Source organism: Cyphomyrmex costatus, unplaced genomic scaffold (genome assembly GCF_001594065.2).
Source record: "Cyphomyrmex costatus isolate MS0001 unplaced genomic scaffold, Ccosl1.0 scaffold14, whole genome shotgun sequence".
Taxonomy (NCBI): Eukaryota; Metazoa; Arthropoda; class Insecta; order Hymenoptera; family Formicidae; genus Cyphomyrmex; species Cyphomyrmex costatus.
The window spans coordinates 2,583,193-2,597,502 of NW_017275390.1; the positions used below are offsets into that span (position 1 = coordinate 2,583,193).

A 14,310-nucleotide genomic window follows, 5' to 3' on the forward strand; every position below is an offset into this window, starting at 1 on the left:
ATATAATATATAATTATGTAAAAAAATTTTTATAGGTATATATATATATATAACAATTTTCTTTTTTCTAATTTTCTGACATAATAAAAATGTTAAAAAGTACTTGTACGACGCAATTCTCTTCTTAAATATCTTTAAACGTCGCGACGAGGAAGACAGATATGAAGACAAAGAAAGAATCTCACTGGTTTTTAGGGACGTTTAAAAGACAGACGGACCGCAAAGCTACAGGGTCTTTCTAAGATGGCACGGTCTTAATGCCGATACAGGAAGCTGCATTGAGGGTATTTCGGACGTTCATTTGCATAAAGCGGATTCCCCCTACCTCCTTCACTTTTCTATTGCGTCCCCCATCTTCCACATTCTCTTGCCTCGCTACCTAACCGACGTCTGCTTTCTTCTACATCCGCTATCTGAAAGTACTTCCACTTTCTGTGTCCCCTCCGCCCTTCTTTCTCAGCACGCGTTGTTTCGCTTTTATACATCCTTCTGCCCCCTCTTCATTGTATCTTGTCTCCCTCCCCCCTCCTCTGCACTTCTACTCTCCTTCGCCACATACTGCTTATCTACCCTTTGTGCTTTTTCAAGAAACTCGAATGCCTCCTCTAAGCTCGAATATCTTTTCTTAACTTAGTTCGCCAAGTAACTATTTTACTACTTTCGCCGTTTCCTCCGTGGTATTTTTCTTGCCGTTATTCAACACTTTTATTGTTTCTCGTTAACGCCTTTGTGTTCGTTACTAGGCGCATCTCTGGCACTTCTCCTTTATTTTTTTGCATACGTTAGGCTTTCATGCCTTCGTTCGCTTTTATTTTTCGCTACCTTTTATCTCCTCTTTTATATATTCCTTTTCATATATATCAGCGTTTTTATTACCCGCTCACTTCTCCTCGTGCGTGCTATATGACTTTCTATTTTACTTATCTCGCATTGTTTATTATTATCTCAAACACTGCGTATTATTCTATCTTTTATCTCAAACACTGCGTATTATTCTATCTTTTATCTTATTCTCGATATTATCACCAACGAATCCCTTTTTCAGACCCATGTCATTGTCAGTGCTAACCCCTTATTCTCCTTATATAACTTTTTACTCCCCAAATCCTTATATTTCGTAGGCATTGCCTACGCACTCTAAAAGACCCTCGAAGTTTCGTGCTCGTGAATTCTAACGATTCTTAACCGTGCGGATGATACAGTTGATGATTCTCCAAGGGTTCTCTCAAAAGGTGATACAAAAGTTCAGTTGAAAGCATAGGATAGCGGAAATAAGAGATATATTTCACTGCTGTGGATCTGGTAAATACTGCTGCTAGGTCGATAGACGATAAATAGAAGGCGAGATGAAATAATGCTAGAATATCGAGGAACAAAAACGACGTATGATAGGTTTATTTCGATAGAGACATAAATCAGATCTTGAAACCCGAGGAATTTCAAAACAATAATATGAGATATGCGTACATTGCCGTATTCACTAACTATCGTGTTATTTTATCAACTATTGTTTAACCTTGGACCACTTGAAGCTGCGAACTCTTGTAACAGAATTCCCGAAACCGTGCCATCGATTTCCGATTGAGGTGAACGATTTACGTACACTGTGCTCGGACAGCGCACTGCAAGCTTGGATTACAGTTCACGAGATTAAGCGCCTTTCCCTCGGCGGAATTCTCGGGAATCGATTATTTTTTTATTCGAGATCTCTTTCGAGGTAGCCAGTTCATGCGCAAGTGTAAAGGTATATGGCTGTATTCACATTCACAATGTTGATTAACAATATACAATATTATATTTAATATTAAGTATACAGTAAAAATATTTCGTACTTTGTGTTGAAAATGGTCTACTCAAGTTCTTGTTGAAATTTTGTGTTGAATTTTTAACATATTCGAGTATTAATTTAATACAATGTGTAATAATATTCAAGATTTCTTTAGTATCAATTAACGTAATTTATGAGTCAATGAGCAAATAATATAAAAGTAATATGTTTTAAAACGTAAACTTTAAGAGGAATGTGAATAATACTTTCTGTATTAATATTATTTTACATAATATTCGTGTTACTTTTTAATATATTTATCATGTATTAAATAAAAACAAATATTTTGTATATTTATTTTATGTTAAATGAACACAAGACATTTTATATATTTTGTATATACACAGTTTGAAAAAATGTGTCGAATTTAATATAAACCGCATGTCGTAAATGGTCCACTCAAATTTTTAGGTTAATTTAACACAAGATAAACATGTTAGAAGATTACACAAAATTATGTAAGAGAATAAATACAAAAGATAATATCGATATAGTTCGGTTAGTAAACAAACCGTGAGAAGTTTTTTTTTTTAGAAAATAAACATTTATGATATGTTAAATTAATACATATTTTATTCATTTGTCTTAGAATTTACGTATTACAGCACACTATTTTTATGTTATTTGTCCATTTACTCATAAATTGTGTCATTTTGATACTAACAATAAGAAACGTTGAATATCAATTTCACACAAAATCTTTAAATAACATAATCAAATTATGTTAAATTAACACTCAAATATATTAAAAGATTCAACATAAACTGTTGACACAGACGTGAGTGGATCGTTTCCAACACAAATACACAATTTTTTTAAATGTATATTTTTATATATTTTCTTTATCTTGTATTAAATTAACACAAAAATTTGAGGAGGACACTTTTGGAACATATATAGAAAAATATGTCAAATTTAATAAATATTTTTTAACTATGTATATGCATTAAAATATATATTAAATCGTATTATATTCGTTTTTATGAATAGACCTGGCTGTCTCTAAAAATTACAATTTTCAACACAGCGGATACAATTATGAATGCTGCAGGGTGTATATTCTAGCAATCTAGCGGATCGTAAAATTCATTTATGAAGCTGTCACGCTTCAGTTCAACTAGTTCCGCGAAATCAGTCTTTCGAAAATTGACCTTGTCAGTTGGCAAATTTTATTATTTAATTATATAACAGTGCAGACAGTTTTTAATTTCACCGAGTGACCTCGGATTTTCCGTTTTCATCCCAAGATTCTAGTGCCAATGAAGATCTTCTTGCTCGGGGCGTACCTTGGCAGTAATAATTAACATCCTCATCATCGGTGTAGGGAGGACGTTCAAATAGATTCCGTGACGGATAGACATACCGTAGTGTGGTATAACCGAACAGCCTCCAGGCCGTGCCAAATATACATACGCGTACACAAGATCATTCCTAAATGCCTTGCAGCGAATATATGTTGGAGGCAAGAAGATCTTGGAGAAGTTTGTGGAATGTACCGTTGCTGTGATTACAGTGATATATAGATCTTATCAAGCGTTTGCGAAATTATCCATGTCAGAATGCGTACCTTCGGCTCATTAAATACTCAATGCATTCGGTAAATTGTGCCTTCGAGCGGAACCAATCCGTCGTCAATCACACAGATCGTTAGGGAAAATTACGTCTCTGTGATCGCTATTAAAGTTATCCAAGTTAATAAGAGAAAAAGAAAGGAGAAAATTCGTGATTTTGAAACGCAATGCGAGAGTAGCCGATGGCGAGAAGTCGCAAAAATGGTTAATGACGAAGTTGGCCCAAGCCAATTTAGAAAGTTATACGTTTCCCGTCAAAAGACGACAATCCGCAGAAGTTGGACAACCGTGTAAAGGAACTTTTTAAAGAGCACGGTCGTTTGTCACGGTATATGACAAACTCTCTTCGAAAGTTAACGCGGATGATAATCAATTTAATTGTTACACAGGCCAGGGGTGTGTCGCGCGCGATATAAAGTCGGTGTATTTTTATTTCACTTTAATTTAAACGTTCGCCCAGAACGTTTTAGGGGAATAAAAGCATTAGCATAGGAATTTCGCAATTGATCGGATCCGTTTAGACTGTCGTCAAAATTGAATTGTTCAGCTCAACGGCCACACAACGAAATTGGCCGTGAACATACGGCGTAACAATTTTTCAAACGCGATTCACACGGTTGAAGCTATTTTTATCATTTTAAGCGTATGACGAGAAAAAGAGAGGAAAAAAAAGAGAAGAATTTTTATGTCATTACCTTTGTGACATCAATGAATACGTGACATAATCGATTAATTTATTAAATTTTTTACATATTGCTCCACATATGACATTTATGGTATATAATCTCAAGAGAGCTATGCGCTTTCAAATCACGAATTGCTCGCAATTTCGCATCGAATGAATTAAATGTAAAGCGAATCTGCATGCATCTATGATTATATATTACAGATATACACGCAGCACGTACGGAACAAACAATAAAGATCTACAGTCGAACTTCCGGGCGCATGCATAGTTGTTCCGGCTGTACAGATGGAAGTTCGTGCGCGTCAGTGAAATTGGCTGAAAACTTTCGGCAATTTAGCATACGCATACGCGAGTAATTCACTCGCGTTCGTCTCGCGTATTGACCTCGGAAAACGTGCGCATGCAGTATCGCGAAATGCAACGAAATGTCGACGTTGAAACGCGGTAGAACAACGGACGTACAAAACGGGACCGAAAAATCGCGCGATACGCACACACCAGCGCGCACCAATACTTTCCTCGCTTCCGGTTGCGTCAACCGAGACACCGATAATGAATGAAATCACATGGGACGTATAACCCTGACGCGAGCCAATTAGCCGACTGTTTTGTTTTGTTCCGAAATGACAGCGCATTCGAATGAAGTAGTGCAATGAATTGCATTAAGGGCGGAAGCGTAGAGGCGGAAGTATGGTCTTGCGTAACGCATAAGAAAATGAACCATTCGATACCCTTCGTTTCCTCTCCTTCCCTTCCATGAAATAAAAGACTGATTGATTAATTCTTTTTTATGCTTTATGCATTATGCAAAGGTCTGCGCTCCGGCCTTGAAGCAGATTGCGGTACGGGCAAGAAGAAACACGTTCGTCGAGCAAATCGATTGTGTCGATATCGATCTCTCGTATTATTTACCGTAAGCAACGTTTGAAAAGTGACGAGATATATCTATAATTCGTAAATAAAACCGATGTCAGTTCCGCATTTCATAACTCGAATTTTAATAGTGCGGAATGACAAGTAATCTTTCCGATTAGATTCCGCAATTTTATCGACACACGTGGCTCACAAAACAAAATCATTTCGCGCAGTCAGAATTATCTACTTCCAAGATCCGGGAATATTTTCAGGGCAGCGCATATAGACGATGAGCTCGGTGTTATAAAAGTATAAAGACTCACGTCGTGAAAATATTTTTCCGAAGCGGACGCGATGTCGTGAAGCCATTTTCTTACGTTTACTTTATACGTTGAAATTTAAGCTGTCGACACATCCGATACTGAACTCTCACGGTCGGTTCGATTTACAGCACCAGCGAACATGAGTGTTATATGGAGGGCTTCGTGAATATTAGTTAGACCGCTTCCTGTACAAGGAAAGGATAACGCGGGGCAGAGAGAGAGAGAGAGAGAGAGAGAGAATTGGTCAGTCCCACCGGCTCGGCCCTAATAATCCAGGAACATGAAGACGAGTTATGACAGTCTGTGTCATAGCCCCTTTAGTGAGCCGCAATTGCGTGGGCGACATGTGCCATTGTTCAAATAGTGCAGTCCAACACCTTCTATCAGCACCGGTAGTACCATTCACTCCGGCATTCCTCTCTTTAAGGTGACAGCCACGCAAGATATAGGTACGCTCCGTCAACTATACGCTGGTACGAATACTCGTCTTGGAAATAGTTCCGACTGTAAAATGACTTCATCTTGCAAGCCAGTACAATCGCGGAATCTAGTCTAAAGGTCACTCGTCATTCCGCGCTATTAAATCGATCGCGGTTGTTCCGAGCTGCTTGAATCCATATTTATGAGAAAGACAATAAATATTCCCTTGCACGTAGCAAGTTGTTCTATTCGACTTATTGTGTCCGATCAATAAAATATATATCCTAGTTGTTAATCCTAGAATACTTGATACGTAAATTTTACGTACCAGTGAGCGAGGTTATTGAGCTCGTTAAGCTGTGTTTTCAGTAGAGATTCAATCTGTCATGCTAAAAGCTAGGACACGTTTTTAAACGTTCTGTCTACTACACACACACATATTATATATTTGAACTTTCTAGTGTATTGTAGATATTGATCATCACAGAACATGATGAGAAGATACACGCACACAATTGAACTGCATACTCTATAATATTTCAAGATAGAATTTATGCCAATTTTTCCCTTTTTAATAATTAATTTGAATAAGCATTATTTGTGTTTTTATATAAAAACCTAGATTATAAATATTTTATCATTAAAAGCATGAAATATATAATATAAAAAAAACTTATGTATTGATTGGAATGGAATATTGTATGCTCAATAACGATAGGATATTCTAGGGTTAATAATGAAAGTGCGTCAACATGATAAATTAAAAAATGTGGTAACAGGACAATTACAAATTAAGAATAAATCTACAAAAAAAGCAATTTCTCGTATTTCTGATCAAGCTGCCGACGATTAAATCTGCAAACTGACTCGGAATTTGCGGTCTTCATTGCTCCAATCTCGGTCATGAAGTAGAAATCTCTAACCCACCGCCATCTGAGTTAGGATAGTTTGACGCGAGGTAGTAAAACGTGACTTTACTCTGGAAATAATATCGGCTATAAAGTCGGAGATAGTAAGGTAACCAATGTCTGTTCGAAAAGTCAATTCTGGACGCGCTTTAACCTGACAGAAAATACTTGCGGCGTTTATCTCGTGCAGTATCTCGTGAATTGTTACATTGTTTTTGTAATACAAAAATATATGATTCTAGCATTATAACGCTCTATACAATATTCAAAAACTGCAAAATTATAACGCTTGCATGAGATGCAATTAGTTATTTATGAAGCGATGTTAAAACCATGTTATACAGAACAAGTTTTGTAAGTGGCAATGTATATATCACGCATAAATTATAATGAGGGAATAACAATGTTTGATGAGAACATCATTAATCGATAATTGCGATGACACGCGTTAAGGAATTTAACTTCCACTTGCTATTGTATGAATCCTTAAAGGAAGTGCAAGCGTCTAATCTTCCATCTGGCTCAGCACTGAATGAATAACAACACCTGATTGATGTTGCAGCATTAGTAGTCGACGGTGATCATAAATAAGAGCGCTGTAAGCTTACGATGTAACTTTACCGCGGCATTCGTCTGCAGATTACTGTGCAGCACTACTATATTACTTATCCATTTAATACAAAAATTAATTTTCCAGTTTCTTCTCTAGCGGAGATTGCGTTATTTATTAAAGAAATACATTAAATTAATGCCTTTAGTTTTATCTATTATCTAATTAGTTTTTTCCATTATAAAATAGTATTATTATATACCTGGCGCTAAAAATAATTCAGTTTCTACAATATTTTCAGTTCAACATTTTGAGACTTGCTCCATTAATAACTCCGGATAAAAAGAAATTCGTTTTATCATTCGTTCGATACGGACTCAGCGGAATCACCGAATGGGAGTGTCTAATACGCACCTGCTCTCTACATCGGCAGTACGGCCGTTTTATTAGCAGAATGGTCGTAATTCCCATCGGAGTTAGTATTACATGAACGTGCTCCGAATGAAGTAAAATCTTCGCGTATTGACGCACGATAAATAATCTGTAGGGCCGGTGCGCGCCATTATTCCGTGACCGTAATACATCGTATGCATATATCGTAATATAATTTGCATTAAATCGCGACTACTTTCTGCATTGAAGTTAAGCACTGTAGCATCAAATGCAATCGCTGCTAATTTACAATTCTATTGAATTTACCTTCACAATCAGCGTTGTCGCACATGTAATTACATCGAATTATCAAAATATTTTTCAGTTGTCAACAGCATTGAAATTTCGATGTTACAGCAATCAATTTTTTTTTTAATCCAAAATCGAATTCGATTGGAATATAGATTTGATATGTAATGCGCGCGTAAAAATACATGGCGCGCTCAAATGGCACGGCACATTTATAATCATCCGCGATAGCACTGAAAAGACATTAAATTGGAAAAGCCATTAAAGACATTAAATTAGAATCAACTGATTAAGTTATGGGACTCACGTCACATGCTTCAAGGGTTGGACATATTTAATTTCTCGTGTCCTGGATTATTTAATGTTGCTCTATCCTTGCTTGTGCCAGGTCACGTGGCAGCCTCCAAACGTGATATAATTATCAGTCTATCTTCGGAGCATTTACCTCTGTCTAAGCACTGCTAGAGACCGGAACCCAAATTGAATCAATCAAGCTTGTATCTGAGCACGTATGTTGCTAATCGAATCGATTCATGTTTCGCCTATACGGAATTTCAACTATCTACCAAAGGATTCATTCGTCTGTACATATACATGTACGAATGCGCGGCCACACGTGTGCTAATGGTTATTGTACAAAGATATAACCATAACCACAGAATAATAGGTGACCGCGCAAATGTATGGAATAATGATTCATCCCTATGCGACAATTAATAATGCGCGATCCTTAAGAATTATGCTTATTATGCGCATAATTATAGAATCTATTATATGCATAATTATGTTATTAATGATACATATAATTATAGATGTATATGTAATCATTAATAATACAATTGATATACATATAATATAAAACTACAATAAAATACTTAAGATTGTATTATGCATGTAATCTCTACAAAGAATCAGTGGAATTGGAAACTTATACTTTCCGTATAAAAATGAATGTTGTATACATATGAAATTGTTTATAATAAGGTTAATATTTAATTTATTTAACAATATAATTTTATAGTTTGAATTAAAATTTTCTCTCATTTTATTTTAATTATTTTTTAAAAATACATCTTATGGAAATAATTTTTTATCCTCAAGTTCTATATCGTTATCGAATTGTATTACTTTCATATAATATAGAAAAATCTACAATTTTTTTCATTTTAATAAGTAATATTTATATTATACACTTTTAATAATAATATTTAATATTTTTCTTAACGAACAAAGCGAGTAAAACTCATTTCTCAATTAATGTCTATAACGAATGAAGAATATATTTCTTTATATGTAACCTATATATTTCTTTTTATATAAATGTGTTTCATTATATTGCAGGTGATGAGAGCGACACATTGCGGGGGTTAAAGTGCCTGTCGAGAACGGCGAGGAAGTGGCGAGGTTCGTAAAAATCGGCATCGGGGGCGTGCGATCCAGGCAGCGGTAGTGGTGGCGGAGCGGCAGGGGTAAGCAGATTTCATTTACGACAATAAGACAACAAAGTAGGATAAAACCGGATAAGCGAATCAAACCTTGTCTAAAGCTCGCTAAGCATTGACTATTCAGACTCATTTTCGTAAAGAGATGTATGTCCGGATAATCCACTGCCTTACCTTCTCTCTCAGTTTTACATACAACTTATCTCTATTAACTCAAACGTAATGCTTATGCACTTAACGCGAGCTTCTTACTATCGAGAATCTCATTGAGAAATCATTATGTTAAACAAATTAAAGCAATACGAAACCGGTTTGAAAATTTTTGAAAGAAATTACACATAGAAAAATACTGTACGCAAATAATAATTACTTATTTTTTTTAAAGTTTATTATCCGTAAATCTATCATAAGTTAATCATAAGAAAATTTATTCAAAATATATTCTGAATCCTTGTAAATTTAATACTTTAATCAAGATTATTAAATAATAAATACGATTTGCTATCAATTTTATGATATTCTTCAAGAACAAATAATTCTTATTTTGACATAATGAGTTTTATTTTTACATAAGTTTTTTAAAATTTGTAATAGAAATATTTTAAAATTATTATCAAGAAAATATTTTTTTTTAATAATTATTATACTTAAAAGGAGACGGTAAATTGAGTAATCACTTTTCTTAGCAATATAATGATATTCTATGTGTAAAATTAAATTTATTCAATAACTCCTTTTTACGTACAGAAGAATTCATCATCAGCCGTGATGTTTAACGTTACACTGTTGCATAAATTTGCAATCGTTATTCATTGTCATTTCGTGATATTGTTATATCCTTTCTGAAGCGCGTTATAATTTATTATATAAGACGACTCCTTATTCGCCGAGAGTACTTCTAACTTGTGCGACATATTGAGCGACATGTTATTTACCGGCAATCGCTCACCTTCCGTGGAGAGACCGGCGGATGATTGTTACTGCCGCGTGTGCTATAGCTATAACGCGGACGTCGACCGCTTATACCTGCAGGTACTATGGGAGCGGGGGTATGGGGGGCGGAGGAGGGCTACAAGCCACGGACCTCCGGCGAAGGCTCGAGTTCCAGTGTACCGGAGGAACTTGTTCGCAGGGTCTGCGGTCCCTAAGGCACGACAGCTACCATGCTACCGAGGAGAACGCCGCGTGTGACGACTACGAGGACAGGTAACTGATAGCGGATGTCGCGGTGAGGAAACGCGGTCTATTTATTCAGCGGTCGAGTCTGCTTTGCACATTTCTCCTATTAGTTACTTTAGATGTAGCATGAAACGTGTGCAAAGTGAAAAAGTAAAACTTATGTTTCATCTTTTTGTTAATAACATTAATGGCACTCTACATACAGATAAAAAAAGGATTTATAAAATTTTTGTTAGAAGATCTAAATAAAATAAAAATTATCACATAATAAAAAATAAACTCATAAAAGCAAACACTGGATGGAAATTATGTAAGAGAATACGAAAATTGATTAAAATTAAATAATAGACTGGGATCATCTTCAGTACAAAATTAATACTAATTGCGCATACATTAACACAACGGAGATATTAAACTAATGAACAATTTGTTAATATGTCACGTCGTAAAGCTTCTTAAATATAGTATCCAAAGATAAAAATGATCCAAAACGATCTTTAGTATTTGAACTGAATACTTAATTGTGAGTCGAAAAAACTTTCACACAGGCTTTTATTGGTTTTTTATTATAGTGCTTTATTTTATTTGGAGTCTATGTATATTATTTATTTATGTTAAAAAACTCTTAATTGATGATCGATAAATTAAGATATAAGTGTTGAGGTCAAATCACTTATATATAGTGAAAGAACGACTTTCATTTAGGAGGACTGACCACGAAGCGATCCTCGCTTCCGGTCAGCCTACCTGCACAGGCTGCCGGCGATCGTACAGGCGCCAGGAGAGCGAAGCGGTTGAAAAAAAGGAGATTCTGAAGCGACGCATGCCCGAATCAGATGAGATCGGTGCGGTGTACCGGAAGCTGCGGCTTTGTCTGGGCCTTTTCGAGCACGCGAGTAAAAACGATGAAGCGGAAGAAGACGACGAAGAGAAGAGGCATCGATTACGGTGGTGTCACAGAGGCTTCCGACGAATCGTGGAAGTGGCGACGAGGGCTCTGCTCCTTGGCATCGCGCTTCTCGTCACGCCAGGCAAGTATTCTACCTTTATAGCATTCTCTATTTTGTAAATAAAAGGTTATATATGCAAATGACATTGTCGCCGAAATATATTCCTAGGGTTTTATAATCAGTCCAGTGCTGAGCCATTATTGGTTGCCACAGTTTCAGTACTGGCGCAGTATTGGCAAACTACTAGTGCAGTACTAAGTACTGAATGATAACTTGGGTCAGTACTGGTAGATGATACTGGCCCAGTCATTTTAGCCAGTGATGGCTCAGTATTGATTGACAGAACCTTGGCTGTTAATAACGTTGATCATCAATCGAAGGTTTCGTTGTAACTGCTGGTGATCTTATATGAGTCTGCACAGAATTTATTCCTTTCGAAGCAAACTTGAAACAAAAACTCGTTTCGGACATTTCTATTCAAATATCTTAAAAACTTACGTATAATAAACATTAAAATCTTGTATTTTTTCTTGATAACTTAATTACTAGTACTGTGAGTTGTTACTATTATTGCGTTATAACTTCGGTACCATGATAACGCGAGGTCCTGTCGCATCCGAGAATCTCTTCATTTATCCGCCGGTGCAATCACGCCAGTCTCGCGTTCGTCCCTCAATTAGCGGGCACCGCAAATTAGAGTTCACTAGTTGGCGGGACGTCCGAATGGTCGCTAATGTCGTGGCACCGTATCTCACGAAACGGGTCGTTGATTCTCAAATCCGCTGGACCATAGACGGACATCAGGATGGAGAGCTTGCGACTCGTAATGGGACATCGACGGAGATCGACAAATGAAGCGAAATAAGCTATCCGCGCGATCAGATATCCAACGATAATGCCAAGTGCTTGATCTCCTTAAACCATGGAAGAAGAAGCGAGTGGCGTGAGATAAGCTCAATTTTCCCGACTGTGATCAAAGAGATCACTTTGCGAAAAGAACATAACTAAATATATCGCTACAACAAGCTTATAAATAATCAAGTTACAAAAAAACTTGTTGTATATTTTCCCATAACTATGTTTCCAGAATGGCTTTTGGTTGTACATATTATAATGTAGAAACAATTAATATAAAAAAATTAACGCTATTATTAATGATTAATAAACAATTTCATTTATCATGATTTGATAACGTAATCACGAAAATCCAATTCGTCACAGTTTCCAATCGACGATGGACGTATCTGGTTAAATCTCATTCAAACTCTCAATCTCAAATATTCTCTTTTGACATCACGCAGTGTGAGATTGGCGCGTTTCAATCTGAAAGAATTTTCTGTTGCAAATCAAAGTGACGTGAATACATCCTAAAAAGAGACTTTGTGATTCTCAGGGCTTTTTGAGTTTATTTCGTTACGCATCATAGCTTGGCTTTCCGATGGAAAGTAATTTTCAGTCAAATGTGAGATATAATTATAACGGGAACATACGAAAGATGAATAGACGAAATATTAGTTTACGATTTATAATAATGATATTTATAGACTTTTGCAAATTTTTAGTATTTTGAAATATGCGATACTTGCGAATTATTAATTAGATTCAGATTGTAAGGGAAGTTGATAATTATGAACATTGAATCACGAAATCGTCATGAAAATTGTAATTTAAATAAAACAAGTACAATTTTAAAACGTGAAACCACAAAGCAGTGCTTTTATACGGATCGTGTCTCGGATCGTGTTGTGTTTTTACAATTATTCCGGTCGAAGTGACACTTTAAACCACGAGAACCTTAATCACGCTGTCACAATGAGATTACTGACGAAGAGTAAAAAATAAAAACGTGCGCGACAAGCCTGCGTTTCAGATTTTTTTTATATGTACGCACATTACATGAGAACCCTTATGATGCTCGTTACTCTCATCAGTGTGAACAATTTCATTAAAACTCCGGCCTCTTTTACCTAGCCTCATTCAAAATGTATGCTTGACTGCATTAACGGCACGTATGTACGGTAATATAAAAATTTGTATTATTTTGTAATTTAAATACACAATTGCTACTCCAAATATATTAGATGTACATGGTGTTCTGGAAATCGTGATACAACTGAGGAGGAAATGATTCCTCGTATAAAAGTAAAATATATAAAATAAAATGTTTTCATATAAACACATTTTTAACAATTTTTTAATTAATACAATAAGTACAAACTAGATAGACATAGAAATATTGGGGATAATCATTGGGTGAACTAAAAAGATTGTGATTAGTTAAATGTATTTAATGAATATATAATTAATGTGAATTCTCACGTACTCTCCAAATTCAAACAATAAACAAAATAATTCTTCAAAGACGAATGAGAGTACAGCGATGTTGTTGGGTCGCAAACAAAAAGTAGTCGGATCCTTAAAAAATCCTTTTATTCAAATAAAATCTTCAAAAACGTTTCGACTTATTTTAAGTCATCTTCAGTCAAAGATATCCATAAATGATCATTACATCTAGCAAGTGAGTCTCATCCAATTGACAGATCAGACGAACTATGTCTATGTATACAAATTGTTTTTGAGTAAATAATTAAAATTATCTTGTAAAATTACATTTGATGAAACTCACCTTGCAAGATCCAAAGATTGTCATAAGTATAAAAATTGAGAATCAATTAAAGATATTTAGATCAATCATCTTAACTATGCTTATGTCGGATATTAAAGACTTTCAAAATTAACACATATACCATGATATCAATTATGAACCTTCCTACTTCACATACAATTCAAAACTAACTATAGATAATAACTTTTATTACAAAAGAGTCATGAGTGATAAATAAAAAAATAAATATACAATTGTATAAGTCACAGAGAATGTAAAACGTCAATTTTAACAATAATCAGGATTAAAA

At 35.4% G+C, this 14,310-nt stretch overlaps 1 protein-coding gene and 1 long non-coding RNA gene across 5 annotated transcripts in view; both read left to right on the forward strand.

Annotated features, from left to right (window-relative positions):
* The window catches only part of LOC108783023 (uncharacterized), a 91,965-nt gene extending 82,692 nt beyond the window's left edge, over nucleotides 1–9,273 (forward strand). Inside the window, exon 3 of the long non-coding RNA XR_001941012.1 lies at nucleotides 9,166–9,273. This is a non-coding gene — a long non-coding RNA (uncharacterized LOC108783023). The remainder of the gene's footprint in view (nucleotides 1–9,165) is intronic.
* Nucleotides 9,274–11,154: 1,881 nt separating this feature from the next.
* Nucleotides 11,155–14,310, forward strand: part of LOC108783021 (protein turtle) — a 70,794-nt gene continuing 67,638 nt past the window's right edge. For all 4 annotated transcript variants that reach the window (XM_018551443.1, XM_018551439.1, XM_018551441.1 and 1 more), the window contains exon 1: nucleotides 11,155–11,476. In XM_018551443.1, coding sequence (XP_018406945.1) covers nucleotides 11,269–11,476 — 208 coding nt within the window. In that variant the 5' untranslated portion in view covers nucleotides 11,155–11,268. The remainder of the gene's footprint in view (nucleotides 11,477–14,310) is intronic.